Source organism: Lampris incognitus, chromosome 19 (genome assembly GCF_029633865.1).
Source record: "Lampris incognitus isolate fLamInc1 chromosome 19, fLamInc1.hap2, whole genome shotgun sequence".
Taxonomy (NCBI): domain Eukaryota; kingdom Metazoa; phylum Chordata; class Actinopteri; order Lampriformes; family Lampridae; genus Lampris; species Lampris incognitus.
In genome coordinates, this window is record NC_079229.1 from 35,674,880 (window position 1) to 35,694,821 (window position 19,942).

General features: G+C 46.4%; 1 protein-coding gene across 1 annotated transcript; it reads right to left on the minus strand.

Moving 5' to 3' along the window:
- Positions 1–270: 270 nt before the first annotated feature.
- cavin4b (caveolae associated protein 4b) lies at positions 271–17,544 on the minus strand. Its single transcript, XM_056299141.1, has 2 exons — positions 16,824–17,544; positions 271–1,643 (listed from the first exon to the last, which is right to left on the minus strand). The coding sequence occupies exons 1-2, from the start codon at positions 17,184–17,186 to the stop codon at positions 1,068–1,070; spliced, it is 939 nt and encodes a 312-aa protein (XP_056155116.1). The 5' UTR covers positions 17,187–17,544; the 3' UTR covers positions 271–1,067.
- Between the last annotated feature and the right edge of the window lie 2,398 nt (positions 17,545–19,942).

Below are 19,942 nucleotides of genomic sequence, written 5' to 3' on the forward strand. Positions count from 1 at the left end.
GATTTATTATGGAGGTTTACTCCTCTAGACCCGCCGTGTTCTGCTCTGTTGTCTCCTGACAACGTTACCAGGATTACCACGAGAAGGGTGTGGCTCTTCACCACGTATGGACGGTCATTCATCATGGAGAGGCATTCAAGAATCAAACAGGAATCTTTAGTAAGATTGTCAAGGGTACAATCTAACCAGTCCGGGACACGACTGGAGCAATACTGCTTCACGTTTCTGAGTTTCTTGTTTCTGTTAACAAAGAAACTCTGGTTTGGATCATTAAAATGACAGGTGAAATATCCCAAAACGCTGTGACCAAAGGATAAACTAGCTCTGCCCTGACTTATGGTCTTCAGGTCGACGTTAGGAGATTCCTGTGATACATCCTCTTTGACAATCGTTACATAACTGGGGCCTTTTCCTGAAAGCAAACCAAATATCTCTCACCTTTTCTGAGCTCAAAGCTTTATTTCTTCTCACCCTTTGTGTGGAGCCAGATGTTCCTTCATGCCATTATAACTTCTCTAATCTCTTTCACAAGGTAGCTCAAAACATTCAACGTGTCAGTGTCATTCAACATGCAAATCAAAGACCAGAAAACAGCGGTAATACTGAAAAGTGACTACTTAGAAAGTCTTGTGGAGAGACGATCTGATCTGTCTCTCTGTGATTGTTGAAGTCGGTTTGATGATTCTGCATTTTCCATTGTAGGTGTTCATTGTAAACAAACAAACAAACAAAAATAGAATATATTCTCATACTACAATAAATTCTTGACAAATATCCATAAGAAAGATGACTGTGTGTTTCAGGAGCACAATGGCTTTAGGTAACTTCGTAGTGTTCCTCATCTTGATGTGTCCGATTGAATCTAGAAGTGGCCCGTTTCCTCTGTCACTTTCTGTCTGCCCCCCGCCCTTTGATATATATATTTTTTTTTTAAATGAATGGGGTTACATTCATTCCTGCAACTTATCCAGATAGAAGTGACTGATTCTCTCTCTTCAGTGGTCTAAGCTGTCCAAAGAAAGCAAAATGGCCTCCGGCTGGTTTGGCCATATCATTGTCTCGTTTTCTTACGACAGCTGCTTCATGTCATACATTGGCACTTCCGTCTCCTCTGCTTTGCCATCGTCGGCCGCCTCTTTGGCGACTTCTTGACCGCCCTTGTGGCCCTTGGGAGGAGGTACAGGCATGGCCCCCTCCGTGGCTCCTTCAGCTCCCTCCTGACCCTCCGCCACCGTCCTCTCCTTCTTCAGGTTGAGCTTGGCAGGGACATTCTTGGTGATTGACTCTTTCAGTCTCTCGCCTGACTGCTTCAGCCTCTCCCCGGACTGGCGGATCTTCTCCCGGCGCTCAGCAGTGACGATGCGCTCACCCAGCTTGTTGACCTTGGTGCCGAAGTTCTCGCGGGTCTTGCTCATGTTCTCCTTGGAGAAGGTGGCCTTGAAGCTCTCGATGCGCTTCAGCCCTGTCTTCTTCATGCGGGTCGCTGCCGAGGAGTCGGCCTCCTCCACCACCATGTACTCCTCATCCGACTCCGGGGGGAGCTCAAACTTGTCCGGCTCCACCTCAGCCCTGCTGATCGTCCGACTTCCACTGGCCTCCGCTGGCTCTTTCTCGGATGCCACAGCCTTCACTTCCTGGTCACCCTTGGGGGGGGGGGCAGGAGAGGGAGAAAAAACACTGTTAGAACCTCAGAAAAACCTCTTTAGAGCTGCCAAGCATTGCTAGAACCCTTTTTAAAACCATTGAATATTGGTAGATCAACGGGACTGCTAAACAGACAGCTGTTAATACTTTGGAGCATCACAACAACTGCTGAGATGATGAGAACCTTTGTCGTGGAATGAAAAATGCATCATTAGAAAGAGGAAACACCATTAGGACCGATGAGGACGTTGTGACACTGTAAGAAGGACTTCACCAGATATTTAATGTTTATTTATGAAGAAGAACTTCAGAGTATTCAAAAGATTATGAAACATAATTAATCAGGACTTTGTCTGGCTTGAATGAACCCTGTATGACAACGTGTACAGGGTTCCATTCATAGACTTGAAACCAAAGACTTGTCTTTGGTTTCAAGTCTGTTATCACTACAATCCATCCCCTTTTTTGGACTGTTGACATATGTAAATGTTTGTTTAGCATCAGACAAACAAGAAAATATTGTTGAGGTGCATCCAAACATCTACCAAGTACTTCCAAAAAAGTTGCAAACTTGGCCTCAGCCCTTGCATTTTCAAAAGAAAAAAAACTGGCGCGCACCAAACTGCCACCATTGGCTATGCATCGAAAAGGCTTGAGTGGGACCTTTAGTAGGAGGTGCTCACAACTGATGTTTAGACACACGGAGGACCACAAAGAACGTTACAGAGGTGAAGACATGCTAAAGCTAGCTAGCCATATAGTGAGCCTAGTTTTAAGGGTGGCACGGTGGTGCAGTGGTTAGCGCGGTCGCCTCACAGCAAGAAGGTCCTGGGTTCGAGCCCTGGGTGTAGTCCAACCTTCGGGGTAGTTCCCCGATGTGGAGTTTGCATGTTCTCCTCATGTCTGCATGGGTTTTCTCCGGGTGCTCCAGTTTCCCCCCACAGTCCAAAGACCTGTAGGTCAGGTGAATCGGCCATACTAAAAATTGTCTGTAGGTGTGTGTGTGTGTGTGTGTGTTGGCCTGGCGGCCTGTCCGGTGTGTCTCCCCACCTGCTGCCCAATGACTGCTGGGATAGGCTCCAGCGTCCCGTGACCCCGAGAGCAGGATAAGTGGTTTGGATTGATGGAGGGAAAAAAAACCTCCCGTCCACTCAAAACCACAAAATCACTGGTGCTTCTGTGTGATGTAAGCAACGCCATGGGAAGTCGTGAGAACCGGAAGCACCAATTGTCCTACGTTCTCATTGAGATACAAGGTAACCATCCATGAAATCCGTTACAGTCGAACAGATGTTACGACACTCAAATAAATAAGAAAATTGTGAAAGCCAAAAAAACCCCTTCATGTACAAAGGTCCTGACGTCATGAGACGTCATGATACCCAAAGCGTTTACCCATCTACAACAGCTGTCCGCTGCCGTATGTGGTCTCATCGCCCTCACACCCTGCCAACCCAGTCAACTGCCTCGTATGAGGACACATACTTGGCTGATGAGTTTGATTCTGGCTGCGGTTCTGATTGGGATTCCGACGTGTCCCACCACAGCACATCGCCATGTTCTCTGAACAGAGGCTGGAACGTGTTTTACCGTTCAAATGTCAGCCAGCCCAGCCCAGCGTGTGTAATTACAAACCTACGCTGTGTTCTGGCACACATCTACGCTCCAGCAGCTATACGGCTGAACTGTCATGGCTCGTGGGCTATGAGGTCATGACGTAGTGGTTCTGCCTTGGGTGGTACTTCACATGTGCATCTTGGCGTTATCGAACAGCTTTCAGCAGTTGTGCAAATATAAACCAGAGTATATTTCAGTTGCGGCTATGCAGTCCTAACCAGGTAGCGTTCATTCCACTAGCTGTAGTCCACTTTGTGACTTCTTCACTCGGGGAGATAGTGAAGCTGCTGTAAAAGCTGATATGAAGACACAAACCCAGACGGTCAGTTCAGTGGACATATTTTATTACAACATTGCAGGAGATGCACTTTACACATTGAAGCTGCCATTTTTCCATAGTGATCATTAACACCAGGCTGTGTTCGGGTGAAACTGCATCACATGTATCACCGTTAGCACCAGTTAAGACACGTACATCACCCAAAGGTGATGATTTAGTGCTTATCGTTGTCATTGCAGGTGATTTGCGATGTAGTGAGATAAAATGACTCGTAAAGTTACTTATCAGATGTCACAAGAGAAAAGCCTACGTTGTCCTGACTGATCAGCACCAGTGATGAGGAGGTAACCCTTCCTTTTACAAAGGCCTCCATCCAGTACAGTCAACTGTGTACTCCTCTATCAAACTGTATTTGACATTTACAACGATACTTTATGAATACTGGGCTAATACAAGTTGCATTTTACCCAGTATTTTAGTGCAGTCTTCTAATATTTCATGAAGTAATCATACAATATTATGGTTTCATGTGCAGGATGTGACTCGGGGTACCAGACTGGGACCGGGCAGTGGGGATGCAGGGCTGCTGAGTTAGGTTTGTGGACGCTTGGCGTTTTGGTTTTGGTTCTGTGGGGATAAGTGTAGTGAGGTCCGTTCAGATGTCGTCTGTCTGTTTCTTCTCCTGGTGGGACCGGATGAAGAAACAGCATTTCTGTTTAACGCCTCTCCCTCACTGATCCTTTCAAGAGATATTCATAAGAGAGATACCCTATTAAAACCGGGGGAGCTGTGACGAGACCCAGTCTCTTTTCAGCACATCAGCTGGACTCACACACATTTTATCTTTCTGACACCACAAACAGCCTAACAGCACTTCCTGACACGCTGGAATGAAGTTAGAATTTAAAGTTAAAATGTCTTTTTTTATTTTTGCCCCCCCCCCTTTTCTCCCCAATTGTATCCGGCCAATTACCCCACTCTTCTGAGCCGTCCCGGTCTCTGCCCCACCCCCTCTGCCGATCCGGGGAGGGCTGCAGACTCCCACATGCCTCCTCCCATACATGTGGAGTCACCAGCCGCTTCTTTTCACCTGACGGTGAGGAGTTTCACCAGGGGGACGTGGCGCGTGGGAGGATCACGCTATTCCCCCCAGTTTCCCCTCCTCCTGAACAGGCGCCCTGTCCGACCAGAGGAGGCGCTAGTGCAGCGATCAGGACACATACCCACATCCGGCTTCCCATCCGCAGACACGGCCAATTGTGTCTGTAGGGACGCCCGACCAAGCCGGAGGTAACACGGGGATTCGAACTGGCGATCCCTGTGTTGGTAGGCAACGGAATAGCCCGCTATGCTACCCGGACGCCCCGTTGTTATTATTATTATTATTATTATTATTATTATGACTATCTGTTTAGCAGACACTGTCATCCAACGTGACCAACAAGAAAGTTAGCAGCCTGATAAATCAGGTGATACCAAGTGGCATCATAGAGCGCTACATCGTCATCATATCAGAGTAGTACCATATGAAGTAGTAGTACATTTGCACTTGAAGTAGTTGTATGTTTGCTGCATAGTAACAGCATCATAGGAGTAGCGATAGAACATTTGCTACACAGTTATCATATTTTAGTACTATATAAAATAGCATTAGTACATTTTTTACATTATTCATATAGTAGTACTATATAAAGTAGTAGTACATTTGCTACATAGCAATCATATAGTAGTAGTGCTCTATGAAGTTGTAGTAGGAGTAAATTTGTTACGTAGTTATTATCATATAGTTGAGTACATGTGTTGTGGAGTACATTTAGTGTCAGTGTGTCTTAGATCATGTACAGGTGGTGAACAGGAGAATCAAAGTACACGGTAGGTTTACACCGACACATGTCAGTACTCCGAATATTAACGTCATAGGAACATAAACTGTCACGTGCAGGTACAAGGAGGACACGGTGGATAGTCATGGTGATAAGTAAGCACACCATGGTAGTATCAGGTGCTTCATACTGGTACTAACCTCATGTCAGCTGCTGGTATTAATCTGTTTTAATGAAGCTTAATGGCACAAACCACACACACTGAGACGTGTTACGGCGTTGTCACACAGGCCAAAAAGCCCGCTAACGTCCGTCTGTGGTCGATGTAACATTCACCACCAAAGGCGGACGTTTTTTTTTTCCAGATTTTTTCACCTTTTTTCCCCCAACTGGTCAATTACCCCACTCTTCCGAGCCGTCCCGGTCTCTGCTCCACCCCCTCTGCTGATCCGGGGAGGGCTGCAGACTACCACATGCCTCCTCCCATACATGTGGAGTCACCAGCCGCTTCTTTTCACCTGACAGTGAGGAGTTTCACCAGGGGGACGTAGCACGTGGGAGGGTCATGCTATTCCCCCCAGTCCCCGCCACCCAAAACAGGCGCCCTGACCACCCAGAGGAGGCGCTAGTGCAGCGGCCAGGACACATACCCACAAACTAAAGCCCTTTTTGAGGACTTGCTGCTAGCCAACATTCGGCGTCCCACCCGCAGACACGGCCAATTGTGTCTGTAGGGACGCCCGACCAAGCCGGAGGTAACACAGGGATTCGAACCAGCGATTCCTATGTTGGTAGGCAGCGGAATAGACCACCACGTCACCCGGACGCCCACTGCTGGACTTTGAAAGGTGCTTTGTGTAAAGTTTGGCCTCTTCAGAAGGACGGGTTGACTGGCAGATACCAGCAGCGACTGCTGACTGGTACCCGTTAAGACAAAGTGAACAACTCCAGCACACTCCGGCCCATCCGCAGTCTGAACCATCCAGTAAAGGAGATCTACTGAAAATATCCGAAGATGGCCGACGTCTGCAAATATGCTGTGTATCTGCGCCGTCTTGTTTAAACTGGAGTTAGTTTTTAGTTCCTTTGATTTGTCCGTATCGCTGAACCGCAGAGGTCGGGACTCAAATAGCATGACACCGAGCAACTTTAAATACCTCTGGTTTCAGGCTACACATGGGTCAGGCTGTACACGGTGTGAAGGTGTTAGGTGTGCGTTGATGCTGCCTGGATTAAAATATGATCTGGCGCACAACCAAAATTGTTCACTTGTATAGCTTCTAAGAATACATATGTTTAATTTCAAATATTCAAATACTAAATTGTCCCTATGTGTGAATGTGTGCGTGTTGGCCCTGTGATGGCCCGGCGGCCTGTCCAGGGTGTCTCCCCGCCTGCTGCCCAATGACTGCTGGGACAGGCGCCAGCATCCCCGCGCCCCCTTTTGGGATAAGTGGCTCGGATAGTGGACGGATCATTTCCGATATGGTCAAAAGGCCTGGACTTTGCAGAAGTTGAGGAGTGTTGTGAGTCTGCAGTGTGCGTTCTCAAGTTCAGGAGGAGAAAAAAACACACACCTGGAGATGACTGAGCTGAATTGCAAAGCAAAGAAGGATGATTGATAATATTTCCCCCAAATGTTACTATTTTGGGAGCAGAGGTGGTGTGTTACTTCACGCCTGCATCGACAGGAAGTGAGGTTGATGTTCTGCATCAGGTGATGGATTGCAGAAGGATGAGTGGTGGAAACGGAGACGTTTGGACTCCCTGACTGGTGGGAGTCAAGGGAAGTGTGTCACGGAGCGGCGTGACTGTTGTCGTGTCGGGCTTTAATTATGAGTCTATAAATAAAGAGCAGCAGCTGTTCCTTAAGCTCAGCCTGCACGGAGCTAAACTTAGCGCCCGCCCCGCCGGGCGGCGCAGCGCTGATGAAACCAGCTGTACAGTAGCAACGTCACCCAGTGACGCTCCACCTGTTTTACGCCTCAGCCATTTGCTTCACCTCGAGTTTTACGCCAAGTAAATAAGCTTTAATGTCGCACCGAACTCGGTTAACTTGTCACGTCTGAGACCAGCGGAATAACCCATTCAGCACGATGGAGTTGTGTTTTCTCATTTGTAAACGACTGACACTGTGTTCTCATACCGGTATCCGTTACTCTTCTCAGCTGTCTCAGGAACCGGGGGGCGTGGTCTGGTTCTCATTAATATTCATGAGCTGGCATGTGAGTGGCAAGTACAAGGAAGGGTTAGCGGTCAGGGTGGGCAGGGCTTCATAATTTGGTGACTATCTGATTGGCTGTATGTAAATGAATATGTATCAGAAGAAAATGATTGGCTGGGAGACTCTGAGCGAGGAGCAGCTTGAAAGTTAGAAAACTAAAACCTGAATTCCACCTTAAACGTTTTTCCAGTGGCGAGAGACGGTGCAACATGCGCGATGATTACAGTAAAGCGGGTTGGTTTCCGTTTCGGTCCGACTTTAAACCAGAAGCCTGACAGATCTGTAGCTCTGAGAAGAAAAGGATGGTAATAATAATAATAATCATCTTTATTTTCTTGCACTTTCAAATGTTGTGCCAGCAGGTAGCAAAGTAGCAGAGAATGCTAATAAACTGTTAGTCACCGAGAAGCTCCACTAAAGGTTTCGGGTTGAGTGCCTTGCTCTTAGGCACTGTACCAGCTACTGTTCATTCAGCGGAGAGCGTATCCCTTTTCAGATCAAACTTAATATAAAAAAAACGTCGTTAGCGCTGAGCTCAGATCAGGGACGTAAATAGTTACAACTCAACCCAGAGCCTCTTAAAAAAAGAAGAAAAGTAGGGCAGGTGTTCAGCGACACACACTCCATCCATCCATCCATCCATCCATCCATTATCCAAACTGCTCATCCTGCTCTCAGGGTCGCAGGGATGCTGGAGTCTATCCCAGCAGTCATTGGGCGGCAGGGGGGGAGACACCCTGGACAGGCCGCCAGGCCATCACAGGGCCCACACACACACACATTCACACCTAGGGAGAATTCAGTATTCAGCTGACCTACATGTCTTTGGACTGTGGGAGGAAACCCACACAGACATGGGGAGAACATGCAAACTCCACACAGAGGACGACCCCTAAGGTTGGACTACCCCGGGGCTCGAACCCAGGACCTTCTTGCTGTGAGGCGACCGCGCTAACCACTGCACCACCGTGCTGCCGAGGTTGTCGGTCACAAAAAAGTATTTCAAACTGACCTTAATTTAACTTCATGCGATCGGCTGGAGTATCCCACACTTTTTTATTGGTCCATGTATGGTTTTGTGCTACATGTCCAACCCAAAACCAGGAAGCTGTTGTGACCACTGCTAACCTGGAGTTGCACCAAGGGGGATCAAGGCATATTGTCAAGTCTTTGAATGGAGTTGAATTACCCAATATATAAAGAAGTAATATCAATATGTAAAGAAGTAATACCAATATATATAGAAGTAATATCAATATATAAAGAAGTAGTATCAATATGTAAAGAAGTAATACCAATATATAAAGAAGTAATACCAATATATAAAGAAGTAGTATCAATATGTAAAGAAGTAATACCAATATATAAAGAAGTAATACCAATATGTAAAGAAGTAATACCAACATATAAAGAAGTAGTATCAATATGTAAAGAAGTAATACCAATATGTAAAGAAGTAATACCAATATGTAAAGAAGTAATACCAATATATAAAGAAGTAATACCAATATATAAAGAAGTAGTATCAATATGTAAAGAAACAAATGAGTGAGCTTCCGCTCCTGACTCCCTCACCAGTGACGTGGGAGCGTACCAACTTCTTTGATTACAGACATGATGGCCACAATATGAGACCTGACACAAAGGCGGACCTTCCCGATGCATTGACTGTATGCGCTGCAGTCAGAACTTAGTTTAATGCGCTGGAGGCTCGAGCATGCTGTGGTGCCACGGCTGACAGAGTCCCATGAAAACGCTGACAAGGGAGCAAATATTAAATCGGCCCTCATCATCGGTCGGGGCGTTAATGAAGACACAGCCTAATAAGTGAAAGTACCACCCATTTCACGTGCCCTAAACGTGCTGTCTAAAACCAGACACAGCTGTTTGGAGTAAAACTTAAAGATAAAAAGTGAACATGCCCGTTAACACTAGAAGGACTGGGATTTCACTCCTACCTAAAACAACCATGGGCGGTCAAAATGACGGCAGGTTTTTAAACTTTATATTCTGTCAAGATAAATACCCAGTTGAGATATTAATGCATTACATATGTTCGTTTGTCTGTTAAGAAACTGACACTGAAATTAACATTTTAACAACTTTAATACTATTTTTCAAACAATTTAAAATGGCCGCCGTCCAACGCCTGTAAACACTGCAGCGCCTCAGTGGTGGTCATGGTGCGTCTGTAACCAGACCTGTTGGCAATGATCAGAAATCAAGTTTAGACTATTTCTCTGCGCTGGAGGGCGCTAGTGTGTTTCTAGGACAGAGCAATGAGGGTCGCGAAGGAAATGACGCCACCAACACACGTCATCAGTACTGACATGACGCGCACGACGACGCACAAATTACGAGCCGTCTTTTTGACGGCTCATGGTCGTTTGAGGTAGATCTTATCGTAACTTTTTTTGTGCAGTTGATCTAAAACTCATTTTAATGAAAATATATGCAATTTTAGGAGCATTCAGGGAGCGGCAGGTCTGTATCTTTTTTTCTTGACAAAGTTATTAAATTTTGAAAATCCAAAACCATCAGAATGATGGTTTTGGACATTCTCCTGCATCTGCATTTAGTTCTGGTGCACCGGCACAGTGTACCCATAGAGCAGGCGGGGTGTGGTCCAAGAGGCAACAAGGATCAGAAAAAAACCAGCTGGTCACACAAATGCTCCTGCACCCAATTAATCTGTGTCCATATGGTATGTGTGTGTTTAAGTAGGTTCAGAGTTGTGGATTATATGTGGTCAATCTGGAAACAAAGGAGAAATTGGGGACTCTTCACTAACATCCTTTAGTCCCGTCTCTAAGTCTGGTCTTATTATTTAGGGTTTAGCTAACACTATTTTTGTCACTGCGTTGGTTGTGAATATATACTGCTGCTCTTACATCATCAGGATAAAACCCTTTGAACGTGTTATATATATTCCAGGACTGAAGTGAATCTGATTCCTTCTCTAAGCAAGATTGAATTTGGAAGCTCTTCAAACGTCTGTTTGACTAGCTGGTGTACATGCGGGGCTCTGTGCCATGTCAGCAGGCCTCCACCCCATGATCAAAGCCCATTTGGAATGAGGGTTTGACATCCTTTGGTCTGCTTAACCTCACCAATGTGTACTGTATATGTGTGTTGTACACCCCGTCTGCTTTTGCTATGAAGGCTGACGGAGACGGAAAACAAGGGGAGGACAGTGACGGTCCAAGAGTCAAACTGAATCAGGAAAAATTTGTCATTTCTTTCATGTACTTGTGTACCGCCCTCAGTGTTTCCTCCTTGGGCACAGCTCTGGCAGGGCCGTGGTCCCTGGGCCTACCGGACGCAGCAGACCAGGCTCCCCCAGCCGATCCAATGCAAGCTCTCCCAACCAGATACCTTTGACACACCTCCCTACACTCCACACAACAACACCAAAACACAGTCTAGCGCTAAGCGAGGCCACTGCCACACTGCCCTCGATGTTATCGGAACTGCCGGTCTGCGTGGGCTAACAGTTAGCTTAGCCTGCCCCACTTCCATGTCCTGTCAGACCGCCCTTGGTGTTACCTCTTCGGATGCCGCTCCGGTCTGGGCTGTGGTTCCTGGGCCCACAGGACACAGCAGACCAAGCTCTCCCAGCCGATCCAGCGCCAGCTCTCCCAGCCATCAAACGAAGACAAAACAAACTTTAACGTGGACAAAGACACTGCATGGACGGTACTGGGTGAGACCGCCGCAAATGTAAATTCGCGCCGCCATCTGCCCACACTGGTACTGGGTAAAGCCGCTGCAAACATGAATGCACGCCGCCATCTTCCCACTCGGAAGAATGAAACAATATCATGACTTTCAACTTCGCCTCCAGAAGTGCCCCAACCTCAGGCAGTACTGATGTTAACAGCTACTATCCGGTTAACCTCCTGTACTCTTCTTTAACTTGCTGAGACATAAGAAACATCACATCACACCAAATGACCCATCAGGTAGCCATATCATTTCTTAGTTTGGACCAGTGCTTCTCCGTCAGGCCCTCAGGTACCACCAGGTTTGCTTGTTTTCTCCTCTGGTGTGTACTTCATTACATTCACCTGTTTTTCAAGGTCCAAGTTCTCCCTAGCAGTATCCAATCCATACTTCAAGTATGTACTGTTTGGGCGTCTATCGGGGCATACTATTCAGTATGGAGACGTACTAGACGCTTGGCAGATTGACATCCAAGTGGAAGTGACCATATCACGAGAACAACGTTGTCCTTTTTGATTTAGCCTTGACTCTTCATTCATGCTAAAAACACATTTTATAGTGAAATTTGCCAATGCTGGCTGCCACTCCTGCTGCTTCGTTATCTGACTTAACGCTTTAGGGAATGTTCTTATGGCCAGTCATTTCCAGGGAACGACAAAGGTGCAAATAATTACGAGACGGTTTTGATTGTTTATTGTTCCTACGCACCATACTTCATGTTTTTTTTATCTAAGTAGTATTCATACACATATCTTGTACATGCTAAAATTTGTATATTAATATATAGTATGAACAATTCAGTCACATCTCCTGACTGGAGGCTGGAATAACTGGAACAACAGGTGGATGTAATGAACTACCTGGTAGAGAAGTGTGGATGGTACCTGGGGACTTGACTGGGAACCACAAGCATGGTCAATACACTTTTAATTGGCTGACTGAACGACAGAGAGCGGGAGAGGAGAGAGTGGAAGTGAGAGAGACCAGACATCTATATTAGGAGATGGTGGTGATGGAGACTCAGAATAACCTCCTGTGTCAGCGTTCAGCTGCCCCGCTCACTTCCCATAGATCTGTAGTGCCAGGCTAGGTGAGGGAGCAGAGTCCACGTCTACCATGGCTGCTGATCCAGTTTAATCTAATAATCAAACTAGTGGTCTTCCTGAAAGAGCTGCCGTAAGATACTGAATAATGCTGCCATGCATTGCGTAAGGGCAATGTGTGGCGCTCTGCATTTCACTTTGGTTGCTCCCACAATAATGATCATTTTCAGCAGTTTTTACATTTCTCTAAAAGCTTTGCCGCTTTATAAGTCATTGGTGGTAAATTTGTCAAAGTGGCTCCACGCAGTCGGACAAAAGCTGAGTTGAGAGGAAATCAAGGTCATGTCTTTACATGTGTGCTTGATTTACTGGCATGAGTTCATGTTAAAACTGGTGATTTACTCCATTTTAAAGTGGAAATTCCAGCCATTAGTTTGCCCAAACTCCATTCACAAAGTCAGCCGGTTTCCAGGATTATGTCCAGTCTTGGTACTTTTTCGTTCCAGATTCTGTTGAACTAATGTGCATCACAATATTCGTGGTGACGTTGATTCTGACTCCTTAAAGGGTAATTCCGGTATTTTTAAACCTATGCCCTATTTTCCCATAATTTGGTGTCTAATTAATAGGGACACTTTTTCTTTTTTTTTTGAATTGGTCCAGTATTGAGTGAGAACGCTTCAGCTGGCAGCCGTGAAACAGGCTGCAATGCAATCCTTGGGGGCAAGTGCGCCCCTCAAAGTACATCTGGTAAAAGTGCTTTATTTTGCCACCGACAGGCTCAGATTGTCATTATAAGTGTCTGACAAAGGAAAGGATCCCTGCAGAGATCGACCTTGTCCTTAACGTTTCACTTCTGCTGGTCTCTACTGGAGCATCCCTTTTACTGCTGCTACTGTTTGCACGCGGAGGCGGGGTTTGTTTACCAAAGAAGAAGTCACGCCGAGTCTTATCAGAGCTGACCGTTCATTTGAAGTAGTACAGCCTGAGACATGGAGGAACTGCCAGCAATAATTTACTTCCAAAATCATGGCTGAATATTTTGCTGATTTCAACAATATGGATGAGGCATTTGAATTTGATGGTCGCCCGTATTTATTTGAGTCAGAGTATACAGACGAAGAGCTCCTAGAGGTTGAAGAGAGGATGAGGAGAAAGCAAGAGGGGCAACAGGCAGAGGAGGGTGAACCAACTTCTTTGGCTGGCAGTAGTCATCAACCGAAACCGGTGACTTTGACGGGTGCAATTGCCCCCAAGGGTTACATTGCAGTTGGTTTCGCGGCTGCTGGCTGATACGTTCTTGCTCAATACTGTACCTATCCCAAAAAATGTTGTCCCCATTAGTCATTAAGACCCCAATTGATGGGAAGATATGACTCAGATTTAAAAATACCAGAATTACCCTTTAAAGCAACCTGCTGTCATTGTGCAGGTTTGATGGAAATGTCCCACCTGTTACTTGACAAACCGGTTCAATCAAGCCAACCTCACGTCAGTCGAAACAAGGACTTTTAAGAAAAAAATACTCAAAAATATGACAGTTATTCAAAAGGCTGCTGCCAGTTTGAACTCCCACACTTTGTGGAGAAAATTTTCCCATTTCAACAACCAAGTCAAATTACAAATTTGCCTCAAGGGGCTTTACAGCAACAGAGCACCCTGTCCTTAGACCCTCACATCGGAGGAACGTTAGCATTCTCTCGAGCAATTAAGCTGCTTAACCTTCAACTTCAGCATGATATAAAAAAAAATTAAGATAATGACTCATGTTTTTCTTTTCTGTCAGTGTTTCCATGCTGCTCTCATCTTGATCTCCTCTCTAAATTCAGAAGAAACCCGTCCGGCTGTTTAGAAATAAAACCCCTCCCTTCTTTAACGTCTGTCCATAATGTCTTTAGAGAGGCTGAAGCAAGGACACGGCCAGTAAGACTGGGAGCACTGGGATGGCAGCTCATCACATCAGGTGTGTGCTAAAGGACCCTGCTGGTCTGATTCATACTGGCTACCTCCCCAGTCACTTCCACCATCTGGTCTTTGGAAGCTGGTTTGGACTAAATGTGTTTTGTCTCTTCTGTATTGAAGAGTGACACCGGTGGAGTTTCTCAGCATCGAGTCTATGTGATGTCACACATCGCTCTTCCAGCAGACTGCATGGCGCCCCCTAGTGGCATTACAACAGACATACAGAAACACTCGCCACTATCACTAATGGACTAACATGACTAAAACTTTTCTCAAATGCATGTAATTACGTTTCATTTACTGCTACTTTAAACAATCTACTCAAAATGGCCGCCAGCCTGCCAACCCTGAGCAAATGATGCCAAGAGTGTGTTGCTCCTGGCTCTCAGCCAATGAGGATTTAGTGCCCAAGAGAGTAGCTTCTGACCCCAAGAACTAGAAGGGATAGTTAGGACACCACATGGCATGGCGAGATAATCTCCTTCACCCCATCATGGAGATGGTCAGCTAAACGACCCTATGGCCATGGAAGCTAATCGCTGGTTTCAGAACGTTACCCGGCTTTATTAAACATGGCAGACTAGCAGTGAATCAAGAACGTTAATTTGAAAGGGGAAACCCCTTCTGTGTGCTCCAAATCTCCAGTGTAACCTTTCAGTGGGCTGACGTTTATCTTGGGCCCTGCCAGGGCTAAAATAACCAGGTCACCACCATGCTAGCAGCTGCTTACTGTGAAGGCCAAAGAGGTAAAACGAAGCCTGAAGGAGTGTGTGTGTGTGTGTGTCATATGCACATGTGCTCACTCTGCAGTCCTCAAAGGGCCCTTTTTAATACTGTAGCATGATGCCATTTCAGCCATTTAAACAAACTGAATAGTCAGACATCAGTGGAAATGGATGAATCCACTTTCTCTGCTTTGGATCAGGATCCTGGATCCTCTATCAGCAGACCGTGTTTCACGGCCACGACCTTTACCCAGTCTCAACACTCACGTGGATTTACTCCCAGAATACCGTCACTTAATTATTAAAGTGAAACTAATCATTACATAGACCATATCTTACACCCGGCGCCAAGCGCAGCGTAAGGGTCTTTGCTAGTTTCAGACCGACGCAGATGTCATTTTCCCGCCCAGCGCCCATGCTGTTTAAATAGCAAATGTACTTACACCCATCTGTGCACCCATGGGCGTGTCGATCCGATGAGGTGTGGACAGGCGCATTGTTGGCGCATTGCTATCTTTAGGCAGCGGAAAGCAATTGCATGCTCGACCAACAAAAACCTGGTCTAAAGTCAATGGCACAGTGTTTTACTGTTATTTTAAGGGCACATCATGAAGATGGTAAGATGTGCCTACACAGACTGGTGCACAACACGCAGTCCGCCATTATGATAACAATCCGCCAAGGTGCAAGCGCACCTGGCTTTTAAAAGGAATGGGAGATGATGACTCTCTGGTCATTTGTTGTGACACCCAAAATACACTTAGGATTAATTAAGAGAGTAAGTCCAACCCTTTTGAACCATGCACCTTACTTTGTGCTCAGCTGATCCAGTTAAACTAGCGAAGGTGGATTTGGACATGCCCTAAATGCACTCATGTGATGCGCTTTAGACTGTGCACTGAGATCAGTAAAATACTGCCCAACGTCTCGTTTCTGCCCAAGTGCTGATTCTCAAGGAAAGCGGAGACTTTGGAGAGTAAAATGCAAATTCTCCCTGAATGGATCAGAGTCTAGAAAGATGACTGATCCGTTCAGAGCTGGGACGTTATCCATGGCGAGGGAGTCTTCAAAGCCCGTCAAATTGAACTGGACTGTCTGTATTTGAAGAGTGATGACTGTTTTCAGCCAGTTGGAGCTAAATGCAGGATATGGTGTTACTCGGAACAGGTCTAGCTCTAAACCAAGAAACACACTTATAGGCTCTCTGGTCCAGACATGTTTGGCAAGTCTCATTCTTAGTTATGTCCCGTTAACGTCCATGTTGGGGGGAGTTTATCTCCAAATTGACCCTGCTAAATTGCATTTAAACCTAGTTTTCAGGTGGAGGTTAGTTGTTTTGTAGTCCTACTCCACAGTGTTGCTTTTTCTTTTTAAATGGGTTGTACTTTTGTTTGAGTTTCCAGAAGGAGAAACCGAATCTACTTATTAAAAAAGCTGAAGAAACATCTGACGTATAGTCATACAGCTAAGACGCAGCTTGACTTGACTCTCTACGCTGTAAAAGGAAAAGGTGCATTATAGCCGGTATAAAAATAGTTCTTTGACTCTGGCAAGAACTATTTTAGCAACTCAGTCCTTTTTGTTTTTTGATGAAACATAAGTGTACGGGCAGCTAGAAACTCTTAGGTAAAAAGATGGAGAGACACGTGTTAATTCCTTAAGGGTGACTGGAAGCAAAACGGGATCTTCTACCAATACTGTCAAGTTTTACTTGAACTCAACTAACAGATTTCCATCCACAGTATCTTAGATGGTTTTCTTATCGGACCGTTCAGATCTTACCTGGTATATGACCACCCTGAACTTGTTTTTGGCCAGGAGGTCAACCTGGGTGGCCTCCACCTTCTTCACCCGGAGGTTCTGGTTCTCCACACGGACCCGGACGTCCTTGATGTGGCAGCTCACCTTCCGGGTCTTTTCAAGGAGCCGGTCGACGGTGGAGCTGGTTGTGGCATGGTCGCTGGTCAGCTTGCTGACGTCTGCCTGGATGGTCTTCACCGTGGCCTCCAGCTCCAGCTGGCGCTCCTCCATCCTCTGCTGGGTAGTCTGCACGCTGTCCACAATGCCCGCCACGCGCTCCAGCAGAGCCATGATGCTGCCCACATCATCTCCGCTGCCCGCAGGCATGCCCAGTTTGTCTGTCATGTCCACTGCTTGTTTGGGGTCGATTGTTTAGATTTTTTTTTTAAATTTCAGTTGATGTTGCCCCTGGTATGGGTTGGGACGGTTCGCCGGATTCTGGAAGTCGTGTCTAGAAATCGGTCAGCCGGTGGCCGGAACTCAAAAGAAAAGGAAGAAAGGAGTTCCAGAGAGGTATGTCTGAGGAGCCCACTTCTTAATGTCGGAGGTTTGTAGAAACTCAAGACGTGAGATCAGAGGAGGAGGAGGACGGAGGAGGGAGAGGAGGATGAAGGTTGAGGCATTGGGAGGAACCACAGCAGAAAGAGCAGAGAGGAGGGCAGAGGAGCTGATACCTCTACCAGAATGAGCGAGAGAGAGGGAGAGACTGTGGGACAGGATCAGATCTCTGTAACTGGTGGCTTGCCTTCAAACTGGTCAGACCAGCAGATAGACTCCACCCAACCCGGTGGGGGTGGGGGGTAGGTCAGGTATGGAGGGAGAGAGCGTTTGGGGAGAGGTGGCAGCTGGAAGTCAATGAGGAATGGGGGTAGAGAGAGGAGGTCAAAGGAGAGAGATAGTTGGGGACGAATTTCATTGAGGGATAGAGAGAGAAAGTAAGTAAGCAAGAAAGAAAAAGTTAAGTAAGTAAATAAGGTCAGAAAGTAAGTTAATAAACTAAATACAGTACATTAACTAAGAAAAGCAGGTAAATGAGTAGTGGGCTCCCACAGATGTGGAGATGGAAAGCGGCAAAATTTCCACACAGTCTTTCAAATCTTACTCATTGCAAAATGTTTTTAAGAGAATATCACCCGGTTTTCCAAACGTTTCAGTTCAGTGTGGATGAAGGGATGAAATATTTCACATGACAGACTGAACTGTCCTCGATGGCAGCCACCTCACTCAGCCACTGTCCATTTATACTGCATTTATATTGCATTTATATTGTATTTATATTCTGTATACATCATCTGCTCTGCAGGGATGAATAAGACGGGAGGCCTGGTTCAGTAAGGATGAGGGAAGCATGGACAAGGTGAGGTGTGTGTTTTATAAGAGGAACGGAGAGAGAGAGAGAGAGAGAGAGAGAGAGAGAGAGAGAGAGAGAGAGAGAGAGAGAGAGAGAGAGAGAGAGAGAGAGAGAGAGAGAGAGAGAGAGAGAGAGAGAGAGAGAGAGAGAGAGAGAGAGAGAGAGAGAGAGAGAGAGAGAGAGGGAGGGAGGGAGGGAGGGAGGGAGGGAGGGAGGGAGAGAGAGAGAGAGAGAGAGAGAGAGAGAGAGAGACATAATGAGTGACATGGTATTTGGAGCTCTGTGCCTTCAGCCCTCCGCTAAAAATAATGTGTGTGTTAAATGACTCTTGTTCCTCTTTGGGAGATGTGTGTATCAGGGGCAATGGAAACCCCCTTTCTGTTCATCCTTCATCCACCCATCCATCATCCCTCTCTTCTCCATCTGTTCTTCCATGGTCCTCTCTCTCTCTGTCTCGCTCTCTCTCTGTCTTTGCTTCCAAATTCAGTCTTCATCTCTCCCCAACCATCTGTTGGAATCAGTACTTATTGTGAAACCCTTCATGGCTATATATATATATATATATATATATATATATATATATATATATATATATATATATATATATATATATATATATCAGAAATGGATTGATATTCTTTTCTAACCACTAGAGGGCATAGGTTTTCACTTAGCTTCCCTATAGTACATACAGAATCAGAAACACTTTGTCGTTTCATTTCATGCACTTGCGCACATGAAATGAAACGAAACATGGTTTCCCCAGCTCACAGCAGTGCAACACAAAGACAAATACACATCCAAAAACTACAGGAACACACATACCCAATCTAAACTAAAAAAAAAAACAAGCCACTGTCCAGGAGAACGCACGCCAGCCAGGAGGACTGTTGGAACTGCAGGTCTGCATGGGCTAGCAGTTAGCTTAGCCTGCCCCGCTTCCACATCCTGTCAGGCCGCCCTCGGTGTTACCTGTTCGGGCGTAGCTCCGGTCAGGGCCGTGGTCCTTGGGCCCACAGGACGCAGCAGACCAGACTCCCTCAGCCGATCCAACGCCATCTCTCCCAGCCAGGCACCTTCGACCTACCTCCCCCCACTCCACACAACGACACTTAAAACACAGTCAAGGCCAGGTGAGGCCGCCGCCAGACTGCCCTCGGTGTTATCAGAACTGCCGGTCTGCATGGGCTAGCAGTTAGCTTAGCCTGCCCCGCTTCCGCGTTCCGTCAGACCGCCCTCGGTGTTACCTGTTCGGGTGCAGCTCCAGGCAGGGCTGTGGTCCCTGGGCCCACAGGACGCAGCAGACCAAGCTCTTCCAGCCGATCCAGCACCAGCTCTCCCAGCCATCAAACCAAGACAAACTTGGACGCAGACGTGGACAAAGACACTGCGTGGACGGTACTGGGTGAGGCCGCCACAAACGTGAATTTGCACCACCATCTTCCCACACCGGAAGCGGAAAATACAGCGCATTCTGTCTAATCTATTCTATTTCATTGTATGTATTTTATTGTATGTGGTCAGGCTATTCAGTATGTGTGTGACAGTGTGTGTGACTGTGTGTGTGTGTGTGTGTGTGTGTGTGTGTGTGTGTGTGTGTGTGTGTGACAGATGCAGTGCTGGAAAACCAGTTGGCCGTCAGTGTGCCCGTGATGTGCACATCAGCGGCCGTGTGTGAAGGCGCAGCGCTAGTTTTAGATTACATTAATGTCATATAACAACTCACATCACGGATGAGTGCTAACTGGAG

Excerpts from the sequence above, each read along its gene's own strand:
- cavin4b (XM_056299141.1), bottom strand. The coding sequence starts at position 17,186 with ATGACAGACAAACTGGGCATGCCTGCGGGCAGCGGAGATGATGTGGGC. Across the intron at positions 1,644-16,823 it reads TCAGGGTGGTCATATACCAG|GGTGACCAGGAAGTGAAGGC; the intron begins GTAAGATCTGAA and ends CCCCCCCCCAAG.